The 18,895-nt window shown below is 36.5% G+C and overlaps 1 protein-coding gene across 3 annotated transcripts in view; it reads right to left on the minus strand.

The window, feature by feature from the left end:
* Window positions 1–235: 235 nt before the first annotated feature.
* Window positions 236–18,895, minus strand: part of gabbr1b (gamma-aminobutyric acid (GABA) B receptor, 1b) — a 180,222-nt gene continuing 161,562 nt past the window's right edge. For all 3 annotated transcript variants that reach the window (XM_051136851.1, XM_051136850.1, XM_051136848.1), the window contains 4 exons: window positions 16,074–16,201; window positions 5,270–5,398; window positions 4,476–4,619; window positions 236–2,343 (listed from right to left, as the gene is read on the minus strand). In XM_051136851.1, coding sequence (XP_050992808.1) covers window positions 2,059–2,343; window positions 4,476–4,619; window positions 5,270–5,398; window positions 16,074–16,201 — 686 coding nt within the window. In that variant the 3' untranslated portion in view covers window positions 236–2,058. The remainder of the gene's footprint in view (window positions 2,344–4,475; window positions 4,620–5,269; window positions 5,399–16,073; window positions 16,202–18,895) is intronic.

Here is an 18,895-nt window from a genome sequence, read left to right on the forward strand (position 1 = left end):
TGAAATTGTTGCACTCGCTGAGCTATTACCACTACCTCCTGCTATTTTTACTGCAACGCAACTTGGAAAACATAATACTGATACGATAACACATTTTGTGGCTTTTGGTTGTAATTTTCATTGGAGGAGTAACAAGAGAAGCGATGTAAGTCTTCCCTGCTTTCCTAGCGATAAGAAGAGGAGAAAAGAATGGGAAGATGCCTGTGGATGAATAAAACTTCCTAAAGATCACGTCTTTGTTCTCTACACTTCGACCACAGCTACTGAAAGAGCTTACAAATGACAGAGACAAGAAATGCTAGATGTGGGGATTTCACTTGATATCTGGGGCATTTAGACTCCTTTTGAGAAAAATTGATGGCATGGCATTTGGTTTAAACCTATTATATCCATCGCCACCAGTCTTGGGCGTGTTACTCTAAAAAGTCATTAGTTATAGTTACTAGTTACATCATCATAAAAGTAACTAAAAAAATGTTCAAATATGTCAAATAACTTAGATGCCCCCAATATTAAATATGTTAAATGAGTAAAACATTGTACACTAATCTACACTATTTGAATGTTGCTGTGGGACAACAGGAGAGACACCTTACAAGGGGCTAAATATTACGTTATTGGGGTTGCTTCAACCCGCGGACATGATACACATCCCACAGATAAGAATAAGGTATTGTTTAAAACTGCAAAGGGTCAACTTTTATTTGTGTATAGTTACAATAACAACAAAACAATGTGCTTTTGTAAAATAAAGAAAATAAACAGGGTGCGTTCTCTGCCGTCTCGGTCTCCTTTACCTCTCTTCACAGACATGTAAATAAAACAACCTGAATCTCAGCGAATACCTACAGACATAAGAAATATATGTATAGAAAGCTTGAAATGTCTACTTTAAATTAAAGTCATGTCGAAAACAAATATTGTCTGATAAAGTCATCCGTAAGATAGCGACGCTCCAGTTTTTCCCATCTAACCTTATTATCTCCAATGTAATGATGCCCATGAGCGGCTCTGCTTTTCAAATGTTAAACATCCACCTGAGATGTGCGAACATGTAGATAACCTCTGTAAACAAATTTGAACATTCATCAGGCTACTTTTCGTTTCCAGAAGAAGACGGGCTGAGAGGAGTTATCTTGAATTTACCTAAGAAGAAGAACGCAACTCGATGCGATGCACAGCTTTTTAGGTCACATGGCTGAGAGAGAGCCTACTCAGATGAAAACTGCTTTAGTGGGCTCAATTATAGTAACAGCACATTTTATTGTTAGTAACAGTAATGGCGTTGTAACGGGGGAAATTCGTTTGATTACTCATTACTAAAAAAAGTAATGCTATTAGTATTTTATAACACCGTTATTCCCATCACTGATCACCACCTATAAGCTCTTTCAGTAGCTGTGGTCATTGTATTAGCATTTTATATTCCGAGATGTGCTGCGGTAAAAATAGCAACAGGTAGCGCCAGTTGCTCATCGAGTACGACCATTTCACATCATCAGAATAATGGTGCCCCCCATAGTCCAAAATATGTACAGAACAACGTGCATTTTTTAAATAACGTAAATCTTTCATGGGTTTTCTACTACATATTTCAGTAAGAGACATCATTTATGTTATATTAACAGCCAATCAGAGTTCTCTCTTACTGACAGCACCGATGCCAGCAGACATGGCCTGTATTTAGGTAACCTGATTGGATTGTCGGAAATATGATAGATTCCTAAATATAATTAATTTCAAAGAACATATAGTGTAATTCACAATGTTTTTATAAGGACATTTTTAGCTTGTCATTGTTCATCCTCAATTTTCTGAGTCAAAAACAGCTGAGGGTTACTCATTGAAACGGTGTAATGGCTCACAGCATGTGTGATGCAATCAAAACCAGATTCTCAAGCCTCCTGTGTATAACCTCCCATGAATCACAGCAAGTGTCGGAAGCAAAAGAAACAAACAAGGCCGTCTGCTGGGCGGAGATGGGGAAAATTGTGGGCTGAGAATCAAGGTAGCTTATTTTTCTTCCCCCTTTTCAGTTTTATCTCAGTTCCTCAAGTTTCACTTGTAGAGGAGCTGCAGTCGGCCGGGGTGGCAGTTGTTGCGATTGATCTTGCCGTCGGGCTGGTAGAGGGTGGATGAGTTGGAGAAGGTGGGAGGGAGGGAGTGGTTGTCGGAGGACGGGAGGGGGTATCCTGGTGGCGGGAGGAGAGATTTGGGATCGTTCTGAGGAGTGGGGAGAGATGGAGAGCTGTGGTTCTGATTGGAGGAGGTCGGGCGTTTCCTGGAGCGCAGGGCCTGTCGCTCTGACAGCTGGTTTCTCAGCTCTGATACACGTTCTTCTTTCTGTTGGGAGAAAATATGAGGCTAAATGAGAAACTAGTTTCTGTCGAGCCTAAAAATATTATCTGTGAAGATATGAAAGCCACTGAGAAATGGAAGATGAAAGTAAACGTGACAATCTGCCAGAGCTCTCGTGACATATTTAGCATTAGACAGGATAGTGAGAATTAAGAACGAGCTCTCTTTGAAGCTGGATTTGAAATGAAATGGCCACATAACCTATAGAATGCTGAAGTGGAACGACAGGATTTTGCAAAATCCTGCATAAAGGGGAATTTCATCTCAGTGTTGTTATTGTTAGTTAAAACTAAGACTATTAAAAAAATTCCATAAATTGAAATAAAACTGAAATAAAATAAACCAAATAGATGAGAACTAATAAAGGGCAAATAACTAAATTAAAGTAAGTTTAAATTAACAAAGCAAAATTACTAAAACTGACAAAAATTACAAAAAACGAAACAAAATTTGAATGATGACTATTCAAAATATTAAGAAATACTTTAATAGTATATACATGATGCTAAAATATGTTTCCCTTGCATGTGACGAATGTTGCAACAAAATGAATTTGTTATACAACTCATTCTGACTAACTGCTGATTTACTCCTTCGTATGTAGACATTTTTTCCAACTGATTTCATCAAAACAAGTTCACTATTGTCAAAACAATAAAAATAATCTACCATAAAAATATCTACCACATTGTTGGAAGATCACTTACAAAATACATTTTTACATTACAGTTTTACATTACATTTGGAATTTATATAATCTATTGAGATATTTTTTGCTAAAAATTTCAGCCTTTTTTGTGAAATGGCAATTCTGCATTTTAGTAGTATTAGCTTTAGAATTATTGTTATTTTTCATTAAATTAAACAATAAATACAACAAATATATGGAATATACTGCAATGAATATATAGAGTGAACAAAATATTTGGGGAAACCAACTCTGCCATTCGAAATTTTGGGTCAGTAAGATTTTTAATGTTTTTTAAAGAAGTCTTTTCTGCTCATCATGGCTGCATTTATTTGATTAAAATTAGAGAAAAAAAACAGTAATATTGTGAAATATTATTGCAATTTAATATTGTGTTTTTCTATTTAAATATGTTTTAAAATATTATTTATTCCTGTAATGCAAAGCTGAATCTTCAGCATCATTTCTTCAGTCTTCAGTGTCACATGATCCTTCAGAAATCATTCTAATATGCTGATTAATTATTAATGTTGGAAACATTGTTTAAGCAGCACAACTGAAATTAAGAAATGAATTCTTTTATTCAGCAAGAATGTGCTAAATTGATAAAAATGATAGTAAAGACTTGTATAGTTAGAAAATATTTCTGTTTTTAATAAATGCTGTTCTTTTTTACTTTTTACTAATCAAAGAATCCTGAAAAAAAGAATCACAGTTTCCAAAAAATATTTAGCAGCACAACTGTTTCCAACAATAAATAAATCAGCATATTAGAATGAATTCTTTAGACTGGAGTAATGACTGATGACAATTCAGCGTTACATCATAGAAATAAAATACATTTTAAAGTATATTAAAAAAGAAATCTGTTATTTTAAATTGCAATAATATTCCAAACTTTTGAACGGGAGTGTATATGTTAACATTTTGATGACTGTCACCAGATCTCAAGGTTCTCCACCCACAAAATCCAATTTATCCAATTATTATGTGTATTATCCTGTCTAAATCAGATCTCAGTGTTCAATTTCTAGTCAGAGCCAATCATCGGAAACTGTGTTTGCCGTTTTTACTTTCAGATTAAGGCAACTGGGAATTCAATTTCCTGGTTCTTATTGGCATACATTATTTTTACAAGAGCATCAGTTATGTACATGGAAAATGAAGTGATCTTCCACCATAAATTCTATGTATAGATATATAATGAAATGTAATGTATTATTAAAACCTACACATACAGGACTTTTCCTTGAATTTCTGTTCCTTTAAGTTACAAGCATTCTGCATCTTGTTGGCTACCCCAATTCACATTCAAATCAAATTCTAAATAAATTTAAAAGGCATTCAAATTCAGCTCTGAGATGTGCTCAGTATGCTGGTATCAGACATCCTCAACAGCATGCTGGAGAAAGTGAAGGTGACACAGAACCTCCTGGATGATCTTCTGCAGCTCTTTGTTCTCTCTCTCCAGCTGGCGGGATTTCTCTTCATCGTTGTTGTTTGTGGATGAGCCGGTCTTCATGGTCTCCTGCTGGTCTGACTGCCACTCACCACGAGTGATAAGCCTCCGCATCTGCACCAAACACACAAACACACCACACTAAGTATAACAACAGACGAGATTCATGCTGACAGAATATACGAGAATATATACAGCCTTTATGCACTACTTTTTAAAAACAGAATGCGAAAGGTAAGCAGTACACAACAATAGACATAACAATAGTTTAAAATTTAAAATTTTAAATTAATTTAAAATTTTAAATTATAATCCAATTTTGCATTTAAGTCTTTCAACAACATGATTTAAAGACTAATACATTCAAAATACTAATGAAAACTGCAATATAGTGTATAAGTGTAATCTGAGCGTCTGGGTGTAAACAATGTGGCTCCTTTATTTGCATATATAACTGCTCTTGTTGGCTGTTGTATGAAAGCAGTTTATGTCTTTACTTTCATCTCTTTCATATTCTCCTGAGACGTGTAATAACACCTGTCTCCTCTGATGACACTGATTACACCACATCTCCATAACATCGTCACTCAGCGCGCTTTAACATTTCACGAGCAGACCGCTGAGAGGGACGCATATGTCACACATTTACATGCCTCTTTGATCACTCCTTCCCCTGCTCTAGTTATCCTTCATTAATATTCATCACTGTAATACAATATTTACATTAGTGCTCCTTGTTTTGAGAAAACGATCTTCTGTTGTACCTTAGGGACGAAGAGGACAACCAGAGTGATGTAGACGGAGAAGATGATGGCCAACGAGGCGAAGGCGAAAGAGGCGTCCTGCTTAGATGACAGAATCATGGTGACGGGAGCCGTTATCATACACAACACCTGAAAGAGAGACAAACGGTCACATTTACAAGTGTGTCTTTAACTATGGATGCTTACAAAACACATTTTTCACCCTCTTATTTAATTTCTCTACTGACAATGTCCAACACAGTGCTGTCACTGTTAAGCAAAACTATAAAAATTGTTTGCATTAATTGAAATATTAAAATAACATAAAATAAAAATATAGCTGCAAGCAGCTATTACCGGGGTTCAAGCGCTTAAGGCATTTAAGCATACAAGGAAAAAGACATTGCATATTATTTAGCAAGGCTGTACCCACCTAAATCAATGATTAAAAAAGCATGTTGTTTGATGTTTGTCATGATGTTTGTTAATGTTTATGACTGTTATAGCACCAACTGTGGTCTGATTTCCCTAAAACTTTGCATGCTTGTTTAGAATTACCAGTCGCATACGCTCACCAGGTTTTGTGAAGAGTTTTCCTTTAGGCTCTACAGGATTTTAGGTAAATTTGGAATGGCCCCTTTTCTAAACGACCCCATTATAGCCTCCCAAAGGGCAAATTTCAACATTTTTTTTTTACATGTATTGCAGTGTTTTTTTCCAGACCAAAAAAACCTAGGACTAGTTAGCAAATGTAGGTTTTTGAAAGCTTCTCAATCGTTTAACAAACAATTTGACTGACAGCAGTGGTTCTAGAGGCAAAGTTGTCCAGATTTAGGAGTTCTAGTAGAATACTGAATGATACGAATATCGCACATATGTGCGAAAAAATGCGCGACGTACAATTGGTTACACCTTTGAAAAATGCGATATTGCCCCCCAGTGGCAGATTTCTTTCAAATTTCTCTCCGATCTTTAGGGCTGTGAGTCGAACAGGCCCACCTAGTTTCATTTTAAATGGTCTCCGTTAAGCTTGTCCAAAAGGTGCTCAAAATTCGGCCAATGGCGGCCATGTTTTTTGAGATATGGAAACGTCCTTATAGACACTTGTGGCACTTCGCAACAAGACCGTGCACACCGATTTTTATGCTGAAAGTACAAATGGTCGTGCAGTTATTGCCATTTTTATGTTTTCAAATAGTGTCACCAAGTGGCCAAGCTCTGCCATTTTTTCCCTGTGACCTCAGATTGAGCTCTTGCATAAGTGTGCCGAGTTTTGCAGAGACGTCTCATTCCGTTCAGGAGTTATAGGCATTTTAATATAAGCGGTCCTGCCCTTTTCAAAAGTTTTGGCATCCCATTTCGACAGTAAGTCGAAAGTTCAAATTATTTTGGTAATTATTTACATTTACTCTCCAGAGAATTTTTCTGCACTGGTTTCGTTCCAGTTGGGTGAAACACTTAGGACTAGTTCGCAAAAGCAGGTTTTTCAAAAAAAACAAAACACCTAAAAATGCGAAATACCCGAAAAGAGCGTTTTCTTACTTTTGTTCATTGTAGCACCCCCGTCAGGCCAACTGGGATGAGCCTTGGTCACATTGACGGAGGTGTGAGTACTACCATCCCTCCAAGTTTCAAGTCCCTACGACTTATAGTTTGCTCTGCACGATCAGTTTTACGTGGAGATCGCTGATTAGTGACCATTCTCATGAAGGATTGGACGATCCTCAAATGCAAACTGTGTGTGTTTTGCCTCAAGGCAACCATACATTTGTGTTGTGTTTTGCTTTCTTTTTATATATTCTTCATTCATTTATTCATATAATCATTTATAATAATCATTATAGCCATTTATATATTTATTTTATTGATTCATTAATTGATTAGTCATTTATATTATATTATAGTTGTCTTTTTTATATATTTTCCACTGTTGATTAGTCTTATGACTGTGTAGCTTCAAGGGCTGTTTGTCTTCATGAATAAGAGATACAAGGGAATGTTTATGGAAACTCAAGGTTTATGGGATGTTGTTGTGAATCAGTTTGGTATAACAATACTTGTTGAATTTGTGTTCTCCAGACGAAGTCTGAGCATTGAGACATACGCAACTAAGACTATTCAATAAACTCTGCTCCTTTTACCGTCATACTTCGTCTCCTGCTTCTGCTCTTCACTTTCATTGGCTTTTTCCTCAGTCAACTTCTTGGCTGGCAGAAGACTGTTAATAGTGTTTTGGGTATTTTGGGTACCAGACAAGACCTCCTGTTAACAGGGTTTGGGTATTAGACTACTCTGTTGACGAGTTGTTCTAATACTGGACAAACTGATATTTTCTGACGGGATCTGGCGTCCGGGGGGCTGGATCTTATTTTTCTAGGCATAGAGACAGCGATCTAACACTAACAATTACAATGGGGTTTCAGCGCTACGCCCCTATTTAAAAACACACACACACACACACACACACACATATATATATATATATATATATATTAAAATGGTTTCAATTATCTCCCTGATTTTTATAATGGATTTTCATAATTTATGACTGAAAGGTGGCACAATGTTGAGCAATAAAGTATATGCATAAATGGCTATTGAAAAGTAGCAAAAATAAATGATGAAGGCATGATAATATGTTTACAAGATCATTTATAGTGTGATGTTCATATAACAAACAGAAATAAAAATTCTTCTGCAGGCAAAGAAAGAGAACAGAAGCCAAGAGAAAAAAGAAGCATGAGTCAATAAATATTGATCAACAGTCAGTCATTTCTCACAAAACCAGTAAAATCTTACCCAGGCTAGCAAAAAGAAAATGTTGTCTGGCATCAGCAGAGGTGATCTTTTTTTTCAGGGTCATTAGTTATTTGGACAGGGCAAAAAGTGCAAAGCAGTCTCTCTAAATCAAAGCGGTTTACAGCTGGACTCACAGCAGTAGCCTACGGCTTTCACAGAGCCCATTTGAATCACACTATGACAGAGCAGTAATGATGTATGAAAACCTGCATGCTTTTAGCTTAAAATGAACGGCCATGTTAAATAATGCAAACAATACGCGAATCCTGAATGGAAAAGAGCTGCAAGCCAATCTTTAAAAATATTTTCTTTCGTGTTCCAAAGAAGAATGACAGTCATATGGCTTTGGAACAACATGAGGGTGAGTAAATGATGACAGAATTTACAGTATGTCATTATTTAGTCATGCTCGTGTCATTCCAAACCCATATGACTTTCAATTCTTCTGTGGAACACGAAAGGAGAAATTAAAAATAATGACTGTATTAAAGGGATAGCTCCCACAAAAATGAAAATCCTGTCATTTACTCTTATTCAGCCTTAAGTTGTTCCAAACCTCCATGAGTTTCTTTCTTCTTTCAAACACAAAAGACTATATTTTGAAGAGTGTGGGTATCCAAACAGTTTCTGGTCCCCAGTGCCTTCAATAGTATGGGGGGGAAATACTCACTAGTCAATAGTGACTAAGGGTGTGTGATAATGACAAAAAATGATCTCTCTATATTTTCTGGAGTTTTGCCGATAATGTTAATTAGGCGATATTTTGCAGAGTGTGTTATTGTACTGGTACTTTGGCAGGTTTAGGACTGCTGTGGACAGCTGACTCTCAAATCTTTTATTGTTCTTCATATTTAGATATTTAATTTACAGGAGTAATAGAAAGGGACTTTTCCAATAAGTTTAAATAGATTTTTACATTTTAAGGGCATTTCTTCCTAGCCTAATTAAATTTATGCATCATCTTTTGTGTCAAATTCTTAAATCAAATCAGTAAATTTAAAAAGACACCATAGGGCTGTTGCTAATCAAATGAAATCAGTATCAATAAAATGTGTTTGCAATGCAAAGGTGGCACAGAATCAGCATCTGAAGTGTCATTTAGACTGTTTAATGCAGGACATGAATGCAGTTAACCTGCACTTGCAAATTCATGTTTTGATGTTAAAAAAAAATGTTGAATACTGATATTTGAAATGTTTTTTGGAAAAAAGGTAAAACATACTTTAAATATAAACCTAAAATCGCCAGTACCATTGCATGAGTCATTCATTCGACCGGTTCGCTCAAACAGCTGATTGATTCAGTAACGAAACACTGTCCTGTGTTGTTCAAACCGTAACTTGTGTCTAAAACAGAGCCGATTCTCCCTATACACAAAATATGCAGCTGCGTAGGGCCCCTGAAACACCAGGGGGCCCCCTTGCTCTCAAAGATGATGATTAGTTTAGTTTTTGAAGTAGGCCTGCAGTTATCAAAACATGAATGTTAATTTCTTTAAATGCAGTGCACTGTCGCTCTTTATATATAAGAAATCAGTCAAATCATGTAATGTGAATGTAGTACAGTCTCTTGCTCTCCAGGATCGGCACTGGTCTAAAATGTAAATCAATTAATATTAATTTCTTGTTCATTGGACAGTTTTATAAAATCAAACTTGACCTATCAATAAGTCCCTCCCCTCGAACGCAGGTGAGCCAATGGCAATTGAGTATCAGATGCACAAGTAGTGGAACTCGGACATATTTAGGTTTCATCTCCTTTATTCAAATCTCCTGTCAGTATAATGGTGTTTATGCTACAAAAATAGTAAAACGATATGCCTGGGGTCCTTGTAACACTGATTCCAGGCATCCTGACAGCAGAGGCTGAGAGCATTTGGAATTTACTTTATTATTCAACATTCATTTTCTGGTTGTCCTGCTCTCATTAAGTTACAATTTTCATCTGCTCAAGCAGAATGCTAATGTCATCTTGAGCTTCAGCAAAGTATCTCTGGCTAAAACTAGCTTAACGTGAGGCTTCTCCCATTTGCATTGCGAACTGTAAACCCTCGCTTCCAAATGAATCGTTACCCACAATATTTATTTTAAAATCTTATAAATCCCTCCATGGCATATTTAAGTCTCACTTGAATGCTCCTCAACCAGAGGTGGTCCTTCTGTGTCCAAAATGGATCAAACATCTTGAGACAAGGTTTTCACACGGACAACTGCCATTGTAAGACAGTTAGCAATGAAGGTCAAACGATCAAAATTGATACAATTTTCCCTCTTATCTTGGGAACTCTAAATGTATTTTAGACTAATTCACGCAGTGAAAGCATGCATTCTAAATGCGCAATAGTCTAATCTACATCTCATAGTGTTATACTTGCACTCTGTGTGTGTTTTTGTTTGGTTTTGCGATATACACTGTCCTCCAAAAGTTTGGAAACACCCCTGGCAAAGTGTGGTTTTGGACGATATCAGCATAAATCCTTATTTTTTGGTGCAAATACATTAAAGTAACTTGACATTATCATTGAAGATCAGCAATAATAATCTTCATTTTAATTACATAATAATGGCAATATATACATGCCCCTTTGCCAGCTGTGATGTCTGGTTACTGGTTTAAACTTGGCCCAGATTTTTGGGTCAGCACACCTTAATAGCTTCAACAATTGATTGCCAATTAAGTTTAGAATACAATGAATTTAGGCCCATATTATGCAGAGCTGTAATAGCTGCTAATGGTAGATATTTTGATGAATCGAAAATTTAAATTTTTTCTATGTATAAACCGTTTATGTAATAAAATATGTTTTCGTAGTTTGTGTTGTAACTTATCAGTGCAAAATTATCACAAATTAAAAAGGATTCATGCCAATATTGTCCAAAACCCCACTTTTCTAGGGCGTTTCCAAACTTTTGGAGGGCAAATTGCATATTGTTTAAACAACAATTCTGATATTATTGTAGACAAAATATATTGCACACCCCTAATGGTAACCAGAAACTGTTTGGTTTCTAGGCCAAGATGAAGAGAAACACACTGCTTCAAATTAAAACCTTACAATGAAAAAGCTGACAGCTTACTCCTAAAGCTTTTGATGTTCTTCATATTTAGATATTTAGTTCACAGGAGTAACACAAACAAACTTTTCCAATAAGTAAAATACTTTTGCTGCTACTGAGGTGGGATATGGGTAAGGTTAGGGAGAGGTTTGGTGGTATGGGTAGGTTTAAGGGTGGGTTAAGGTGTAAGGGATGGGTCAACAGTGAAATTATAAATGTAATTACAGAAATTAATTACAGATGTAATTACACACAGCTATTTTTTAAAATCTAAGTACAATGTAAATACATGTATGTACACAATAAGTGCATTGTATCAAATGATTAATTTCAATGTAAGTACTCAGTAGTTAAGGCCATTTAATATAAAGTGGGACAGAATCAGTAAATTTAAATAGTAAGACACTATAGGGCTGTTACTAATCAAATTAAATCAGTATCAATAAAATGTGTGTTTGCAATGCAGAGGTGGCACAGAATTAGCATCTGAAGTGTCATTTAAATGCATTCACACAGACTGTTTAATGCAGGGCATGAATGCAATTAACCTGCACTTGCAAATTTATGAAAAACATTGAATACTGATATTAAATGATTTTTAGAAAAAAGGGAAAATGTACTTTAACTACAAACCTAAAATGGCCAGTAGGTGGCAGCACATCACTGCATGATTGAGTCATTGAGTCATTTATTCAACCGATTCATTCGAACAGCTGATAGACTCAGTAACAAAACAACATTGTGTGTTGTTCAGAGATGCAAAACAGTTCTGCCATTGCTTTGTTAGAAACTATTTTTGTTGACGAAATAGAGCATTAGCTAATAGAACATTAACTTCTTGTTTATTGGACTGTTTTTTTAAATCAAATTTGACCTATCAGTAAGTCCCTCCCCTCAAACACAGATGAGCCAATGGCAGTTGAGTATCAGTTGCACAAGGAATGGAACTCGGACATCTTTAGGTTTCAGCTTCATAGAGAAACACTGGAATATTCAAAGCTCCTGTCAGTATAATGGTGTTTATGCTACAAAAATAGTAAAACGATATGCCTGGGGTCCTTGAAACACTGATTCCAGGCATCCTGACAGCAGAGGCTGAGAGCATTTGGAATTACTTTATTATTCAACATTCATTTTCTGGTTGTCCTGCTCTCATTAAGTTGTCCTGCTCTCAAGCAGAATGCTAATGTCATCTTGAGCTTCAGCAATGTTTCTCTGGCTAAAACTAGCTAACATGAGACTTCTCCCGCTAGCATTGTCATCTGTAAACCCTCACTTCCAAATTAATCTTGTTACCCAACATATTTATTTTAAAATCTTACACATCCCTCCATGGCATATTTAAGGCTCACTTGAATACTCTTCAACCAGAGGAGGCCCAAAATTTATCAGAACATCTTGGGACAAGGTTTTCACAATGACAGCTATCATTGTAAGACAGTTAGCAACGTATGTTTGTCCGAGTGAGCAACAGTAACTAATGGGGGACGGGGCTTACTGATAGGTAAATTGATACAATTTGCCCCCTTATCTTGAGAACTCTAAATGGATTTTAATAGACCAATTCACGCAGTGAAAGTGTTTCTGTTTGGTTTTTGTGATACACTTGATAATGTCAAATTGCATATTGTTTAACCCTTAAATGCATACCTCGGGTCTTTAGTGATGCCGGGACGTCATTTATTACCCTCCCCCTCCTTCATTTTTTTGTTTGACATCAACTTTCTTAGTATTCCTCAATCTATTCATTATAAACAATAAAACAAGAAAAAATTGATAAAATATGAAAGAATGTCTGTATTCTGAGTAATTTTTTGTAAAAACCGTATAGGTTCGCTAGAGACCCAAAGTGTGTAATAGGGTAAGTATATTTTTTGTGCGCAAAAACACATAAATATCCAGTGACTCAATACATGCAATTCACCATTATTCCTCGAGATGGCACTGTTTGATAGACAATAATGACGAGATGTTTTACTCGTAATTATCGCAGGCATAAAACAAAAGAATATTATGACGGTGATGGTAAATTCATCTGCTCAAATACCCTTCTTAGTTTCATAAGATAACGAAATATGCTTTACTTTATTCTTCTGTAATTGTTATTAAAATAGAGAGTTTTTTGCTATTGCAGAAGTTAGAGATCCATCCGTGCTGGATATATAGGTCCGGGTCGCTAAAGACCTGAATATGTAATAATGATTGGCAAAACAGTCATGCATTAAAGGAGAACTCCACTTCCAGAACAACAATTTACGAATAATTTACTCACCTCCTTGTCATCCAAGATGTTCATGTCTTTCTGTCTTTAGTCGTAAAGAAATTATGTTTTTTGAGGAAAACATTTCAGGATTTTTCTTCTTATAATGGACTTCATTGGTGCTCCGATTTTGAACTTCCAAAATGTAGTTTAGCTTCAAAAGGCTCTAAACAATCCCAGCCGAGGAAGAAGGGTCTTATCTAGCGAAACAATCTGTCATTTTTTTCAGAAAATAAAACTTTGTATACTTTTTAAGCACAAAAGCTTGTGTAGCACAGGCTCTGGGATGCACGTTCACGATGCTATGAATTAGTAATGGGTCATTCTTGAATGATTCTTTCATTTTGAACAAATCTTTAATGTGACTCAGGAAGAACGAGTCATCTCGGGGAGTGATTCGTTCAGTTGCGCATGCGCAACATCCTATTAGGTTCTGTACTGGAATTAGTTCACCTGTTTCGAGTCTTCGGGTTTTCTGAGTCATTCGTTCATCTTATGGGGCTGTCACATGATGAACAAACGACTCAAACCCAAAAACTTGTCAGATAAGAGGTGAGGTGAGCTAATCATAGACTAAATACCCAGGTAAACAATGAATGAATCTTTTCTGTTTCTTATAGCATTACAGTTTTGTCTTGTTTGTAGTGTGATCAACGTTTGTGTAAGCAGTAGATGTGTTAGGGAAGTAACATGTAACATTTTAATTATATTTTGTTAAAATGAACGAAATTACTCAAAAAAAGATTTGTTCATTTTGCTGAACGAGACTCAAAGGTCTGAGTCGGTTAAATGATCAGAACTTCCCATCACTACTACGAATCACGTGTAAGTTCATCGTCTGTGTACTGAGTACAGTGAAAAACTCCATCTTATTTTCTCCTACAACTTGAGAGGAGGACATCATTGTACCTTTTTGTTTGTAAACACCGTTTACAAACTTACTTGCACTTTCTTAGTCTTTGCGCGTTCGCTTTGTAAACGCTGGGTCTGTAGTTTGACCTTTCATTATATTTCATTATATGGAGAAAAATCCTGAAATGCTTTCCTCAAATAACAATTTCTTCACGACTGAAGACAGAAAGACATGAACATCTTTGATGACAAGGGGGTAAGTAAAATTATTTGTGAATTGTTGTTCTGAAAGTGGAGTTCTCCTTTAAGGGTTAAACAACAATTCCGATATTATTGTAGACGTATGTATATTACACACCCCTAATGGTATAAACAGTTTGGTTTCCCAGTTTTTAAAACATCATCTTTTGTGTTCAGGTTTGGAACAACTTGAGGATGAGTAAATGATATCCCCAAAAATACCATAAAAGCATAATAAAAGTTAACATTCTGAGTAAGGGAAAAAACTAAACTGAAGTAGTTATTCACTGATTATTTCACCAGGTTTATCGGTGGGCGCACTATTCTTTTAAACTCATACATTTATTATGACTATATAAATATATTAAATTATTTACAACTTACGTATGATATCGCATGCATCATGCATAAACTGTTCTGTGTTATCTCATTACTGAGAGGAGGTTTTTAATGGTGACCTGCCAAAGGACTGCAGATGAATTCCAAATAAATAAATCATATTTCAAAAACCTCTGTGCACTCTATTTCTTGATTTGGGCGTCAAGTCCTGAGAAGGTGAATTCAATAAATCTTATCAGTTTGCTGTGAACAAGGGGCTCTTGTCTTTATTATTGTCCTCCAAGCAGCCGAAACTCTAAAAAGTGATGGAGTTCGTAATGGCATGGCAGATGGCATCTGAAATCATTTCTTTAGCAGAATGGGCATTTGCTAAGGGCCAGGAGTCAGCCTGCAACTCAGAAAAAAAGAGAGCGAGAGAGAAAAGATTAAAATGCAAAATTCGGCCCCTCGCTGATCTAAAGTCTCTCCCTCAATTTGAGCTTAAATTGGGTTCAGTGTATAATGGATAATCCTCGGAGGCTGAGATGAAGAGAAACACATTGCTTCAAATTAAAAGCTTACAATGAAAAAGCTGATGGACAAAAGCTTTGTGCTTCATTTCCAATTGACCTTCGCCACAGAAAACAGACCAGAAGTCTTTATGGCAAATGAAAAGAGATTCCCATGTATTTATCCTCCACATCGAGTGCGTTATCAGCGTGGTACGCGCTGCTTTCGTGACTCGTGAGCTGTGGGGCGGCACTGAAATGCTAAAGTGGAACAGATGAGATGCTGTGCAAAAACAAACAACTTTCAACATTACTGAGGGACCACTTTGCTTGAGTTTTCTAACTAGTTTAGAGCTCCAGTCCCGTCAAACTGACGTGCAAGTTTATTCCCGGTGATGAGGGGAAGCTCTTTTTCCCCCTCTTTCCCTATCCTCTGGAAAGCTCTGCGTCCCTGGACAGCATTCGAGATGGCAGGCTCAGACACTTCACTTCCATCAAATCTAGCAGAGCCACACTGAAGAGCTCCAGGCATGTTCTTCCTGCTTATGAGTGTGTTGTGACACACAACAGCTCCAGACGGACGCTGCGTCCGATTCACACGCCAACTCCCAACTAAACTTGAGCAACGAAAGGGAAAAAAACCCTTCCACGGTGCTATTTCAGTCACGTCAGACCAACAGTTCTACCTTTTAATTGGACAATATTTGGGTGACGACTGACATTTCAAATGTCACCCAAGGCGCTCTTTAAAATGTCCAGAGGGATATGTATAAAAAGATGAACAGACTCACGGAGACGTTGTAGATGGCCATCCCAACAGCTCGATGATCGTTTATTTTTTCAGTGGACACAGATTTGGTTTCGTAAGCCAGAAAAATACCCAGAAGCAGCAGCAAGCCCTTATAGCCATAAACGACACCTAGAAGACAAAACAGAGACAAAAATAACGAATATCTTTTACAAACATCCTTATCATCGTTCCATCCCAAATCGCTTTTGTTGGAGCCAGTGTTGCAACTCAAACTAACAGAGCAATGTAGTTTATTTTAGATTATATTAAAGGGACAGTTCACCTAAAAATGAAAATTCTGTCATTAATTACTCACCCTGATGTTGTTCCAAACCAGACCTTCATTCATTTTCAAAACACAAATGAAGATATTTTTGATGAAATCCAAGAGCTTTCTGACCCTGCATAGACAGCAACACAACTGACACATTCAAGGCCCAGAAAGGTAGTAGGTAGATGTCCATTTGACATCATAAAGTTCTCAGAATTCATCAAAAATATCTTAATTTGTGTTCGGAAGATTAAATGAAGGCCTTTCGGGTTTGGAACGACATGAGGGCGAGTAATTAATGACAGACTTTTCATTTTTTGGGTGAACTAACCGCTTTAATATGCCAATATAATAATATATTTTGATTATTTACACTACTGTTCAAAAGTTTGGGGTCAGTGATATGTTTTTTTAAAGGGGTGCTATTATGCTTTTTCACTTTTTGAACTTTAGTCAGTGTGTGGTGTGTATCTTTGCCATTTGTTGGGGAGCTAAAGTGGGGGATTAGCCAAACTTTAGAGATGCAGTGTGGAGAACCGCTTCAACGAGCCGCAACGTGGTGGGTGGGGAGTATGGAAACGTGACGTCAGCAACGCACGGCATTCTGGGACTTTCGAACACAGACACAGTCTAGACTGGGTAATAGTGGAGGTAGATGTTAAAATTTCTTAGTATTTAAAAACACATTAGAATGGAGAACGCTTGCTGTGACATGAACTGCCATATCTGCTGTCATGACCGGAGTGGAAAACGGATCTAAAATGAAGCACAATTTTATGCTTTTCAGCTCGAAACAACACAATGGCGGAAGCAGCTCAATGAAAATAAACAACTTCAAAATCTGTCTTTGTCGTTTGTATTTATTATTTATTACAGATTCATAATTTCCGATCCACATGAATGTGTAAGTGCTCATGCTATGAATAACACGTTTGGAAATGTAATTTAATCTGTGATTTGACTTGTTGTGATCACTGTCTGTGTTCATAAAGCAACTCATCTGATTTACTTCTCAGCAGCTCTTTGTAAGAAATCGTGTATTTGTTCAATTTAAGTCCAGTAAAACTTATTGCACTTCATCCTTTAATGAAATTGGGGCGTTATGATATATGATTAAATACATCAGCGTTTCTCAATTACAGTCCTCATGTACCGTTGCTCTGCATATATTGCATATGCCTCTCTTATTTAACCTGATTCATATAACCAGCTAGTTCAAAGAGAGTTACATGACTGAACTGTGCTCCAATTAACATGGTCCCTACACAGTGTTTATTGCTCCCCACTCCCTGAGCAATGGTAATCAGCTGAAGTTTACTTTACTTGGGAATATTCATTCATGGATTTGCGCTACGCCACTGCCTGCATCATCTTCACACACAGACTAAACTTACTAGACAAGCGTGACATAATATACCTCTGTAAATAAATGCAATTTAAAAGTCTTGCACACTTTAATGCTCGTTGAATGGAACATATACGCTGTCTTTGAACTGTAATCAGGGCAGAATATTTCAAATCCGCAGGGCACTTACTTTTGAATAGAACAGACATCTGAGATACACACAAAATGTGCGACGTGGTGGTTCACTTACATGATCAACTAGCTAAAATCAAGCTATGGTGTGTTTATTTTATCTGGCAGATATATCAGTGCCACCTAGTTATTAAAAACTGCAAAAGAGAAATTAATTCGGTCCTGTGTGTGGTACAGTAGCAGGCGGCCGTATGATTTCTGTGAGTGTATATGTGTCGTGTTCTGGCCACACAACTGAGTGCTCGAATAAATGCAATGACTAACTAGAGTACTGCTTTAGAGCAGTAACGCGCCGCAGACGTGTGCAGTACAGGGGGTCGAAACACATGACGAAGCCGCAATCTACTCCGGTTGACGTGTGTGTGGTAAGAGATTTATTCATCATACAGTGTAGATAGCTTCACTTATAACATGAGTGTTTTTTAAAATGCATAATCTTGCACTAGAATAGGCTAGGCTGATCAGTGATGATGTGTTTTGATAATGTTAGGCTGCTTTTAGCCTTATGCTGGAGCTGGTTTCTCAATGAAACTAAGTATGTAAAATAATTAAATAAATTAGCACGATAATATCATGTATCGACGATCTCGCAGGCTGACAAAAGGACTCAACACTACTGTAGCATATTATTTACTCAACCTCCATGCATCTAAGGTGTATATGAAAAAGAGCATAATAGGACCCCTTTAAAGAAATGAACACTTTTTAAAATTTCAAGCTAATCAAACTGATCAAAAGCAATTTAAATAATGTTATTTCCATTTTAAACAAATGCTGTACTTTTTTCTATTAAACAAAGATGAACAGTGTTTACATTATTAATAAGATTGATAAAAATCAGAAATATGTCATTAGCAGCAAATCAGCATATTAGACTGATCTCTGAAAGATCGTGTGACACTGAAGACCAGAGTAATGATGCAAAAAAATTCAGCTTTACATCACAGGAAAAAATTACATTTTAAAATATAATACTATAGAAAACAGTTATTTTAAATTGTAATATTTCACATTA

The sequence above is a fragment of the Labeo rohita genome, chromosome 19, assembly GCF_022985175.1.
Source record: "Labeo rohita strain BAU-BD-2019 chromosome 19, IGBB_LRoh.1.0, whole genome shotgun sequence".
NCBI classification, from domain to species: Eukaryota; Metazoa; Chordata; class Actinopteri; order Cypriniformes; family Cyprinidae; genus Labeo; species Labeo rohita.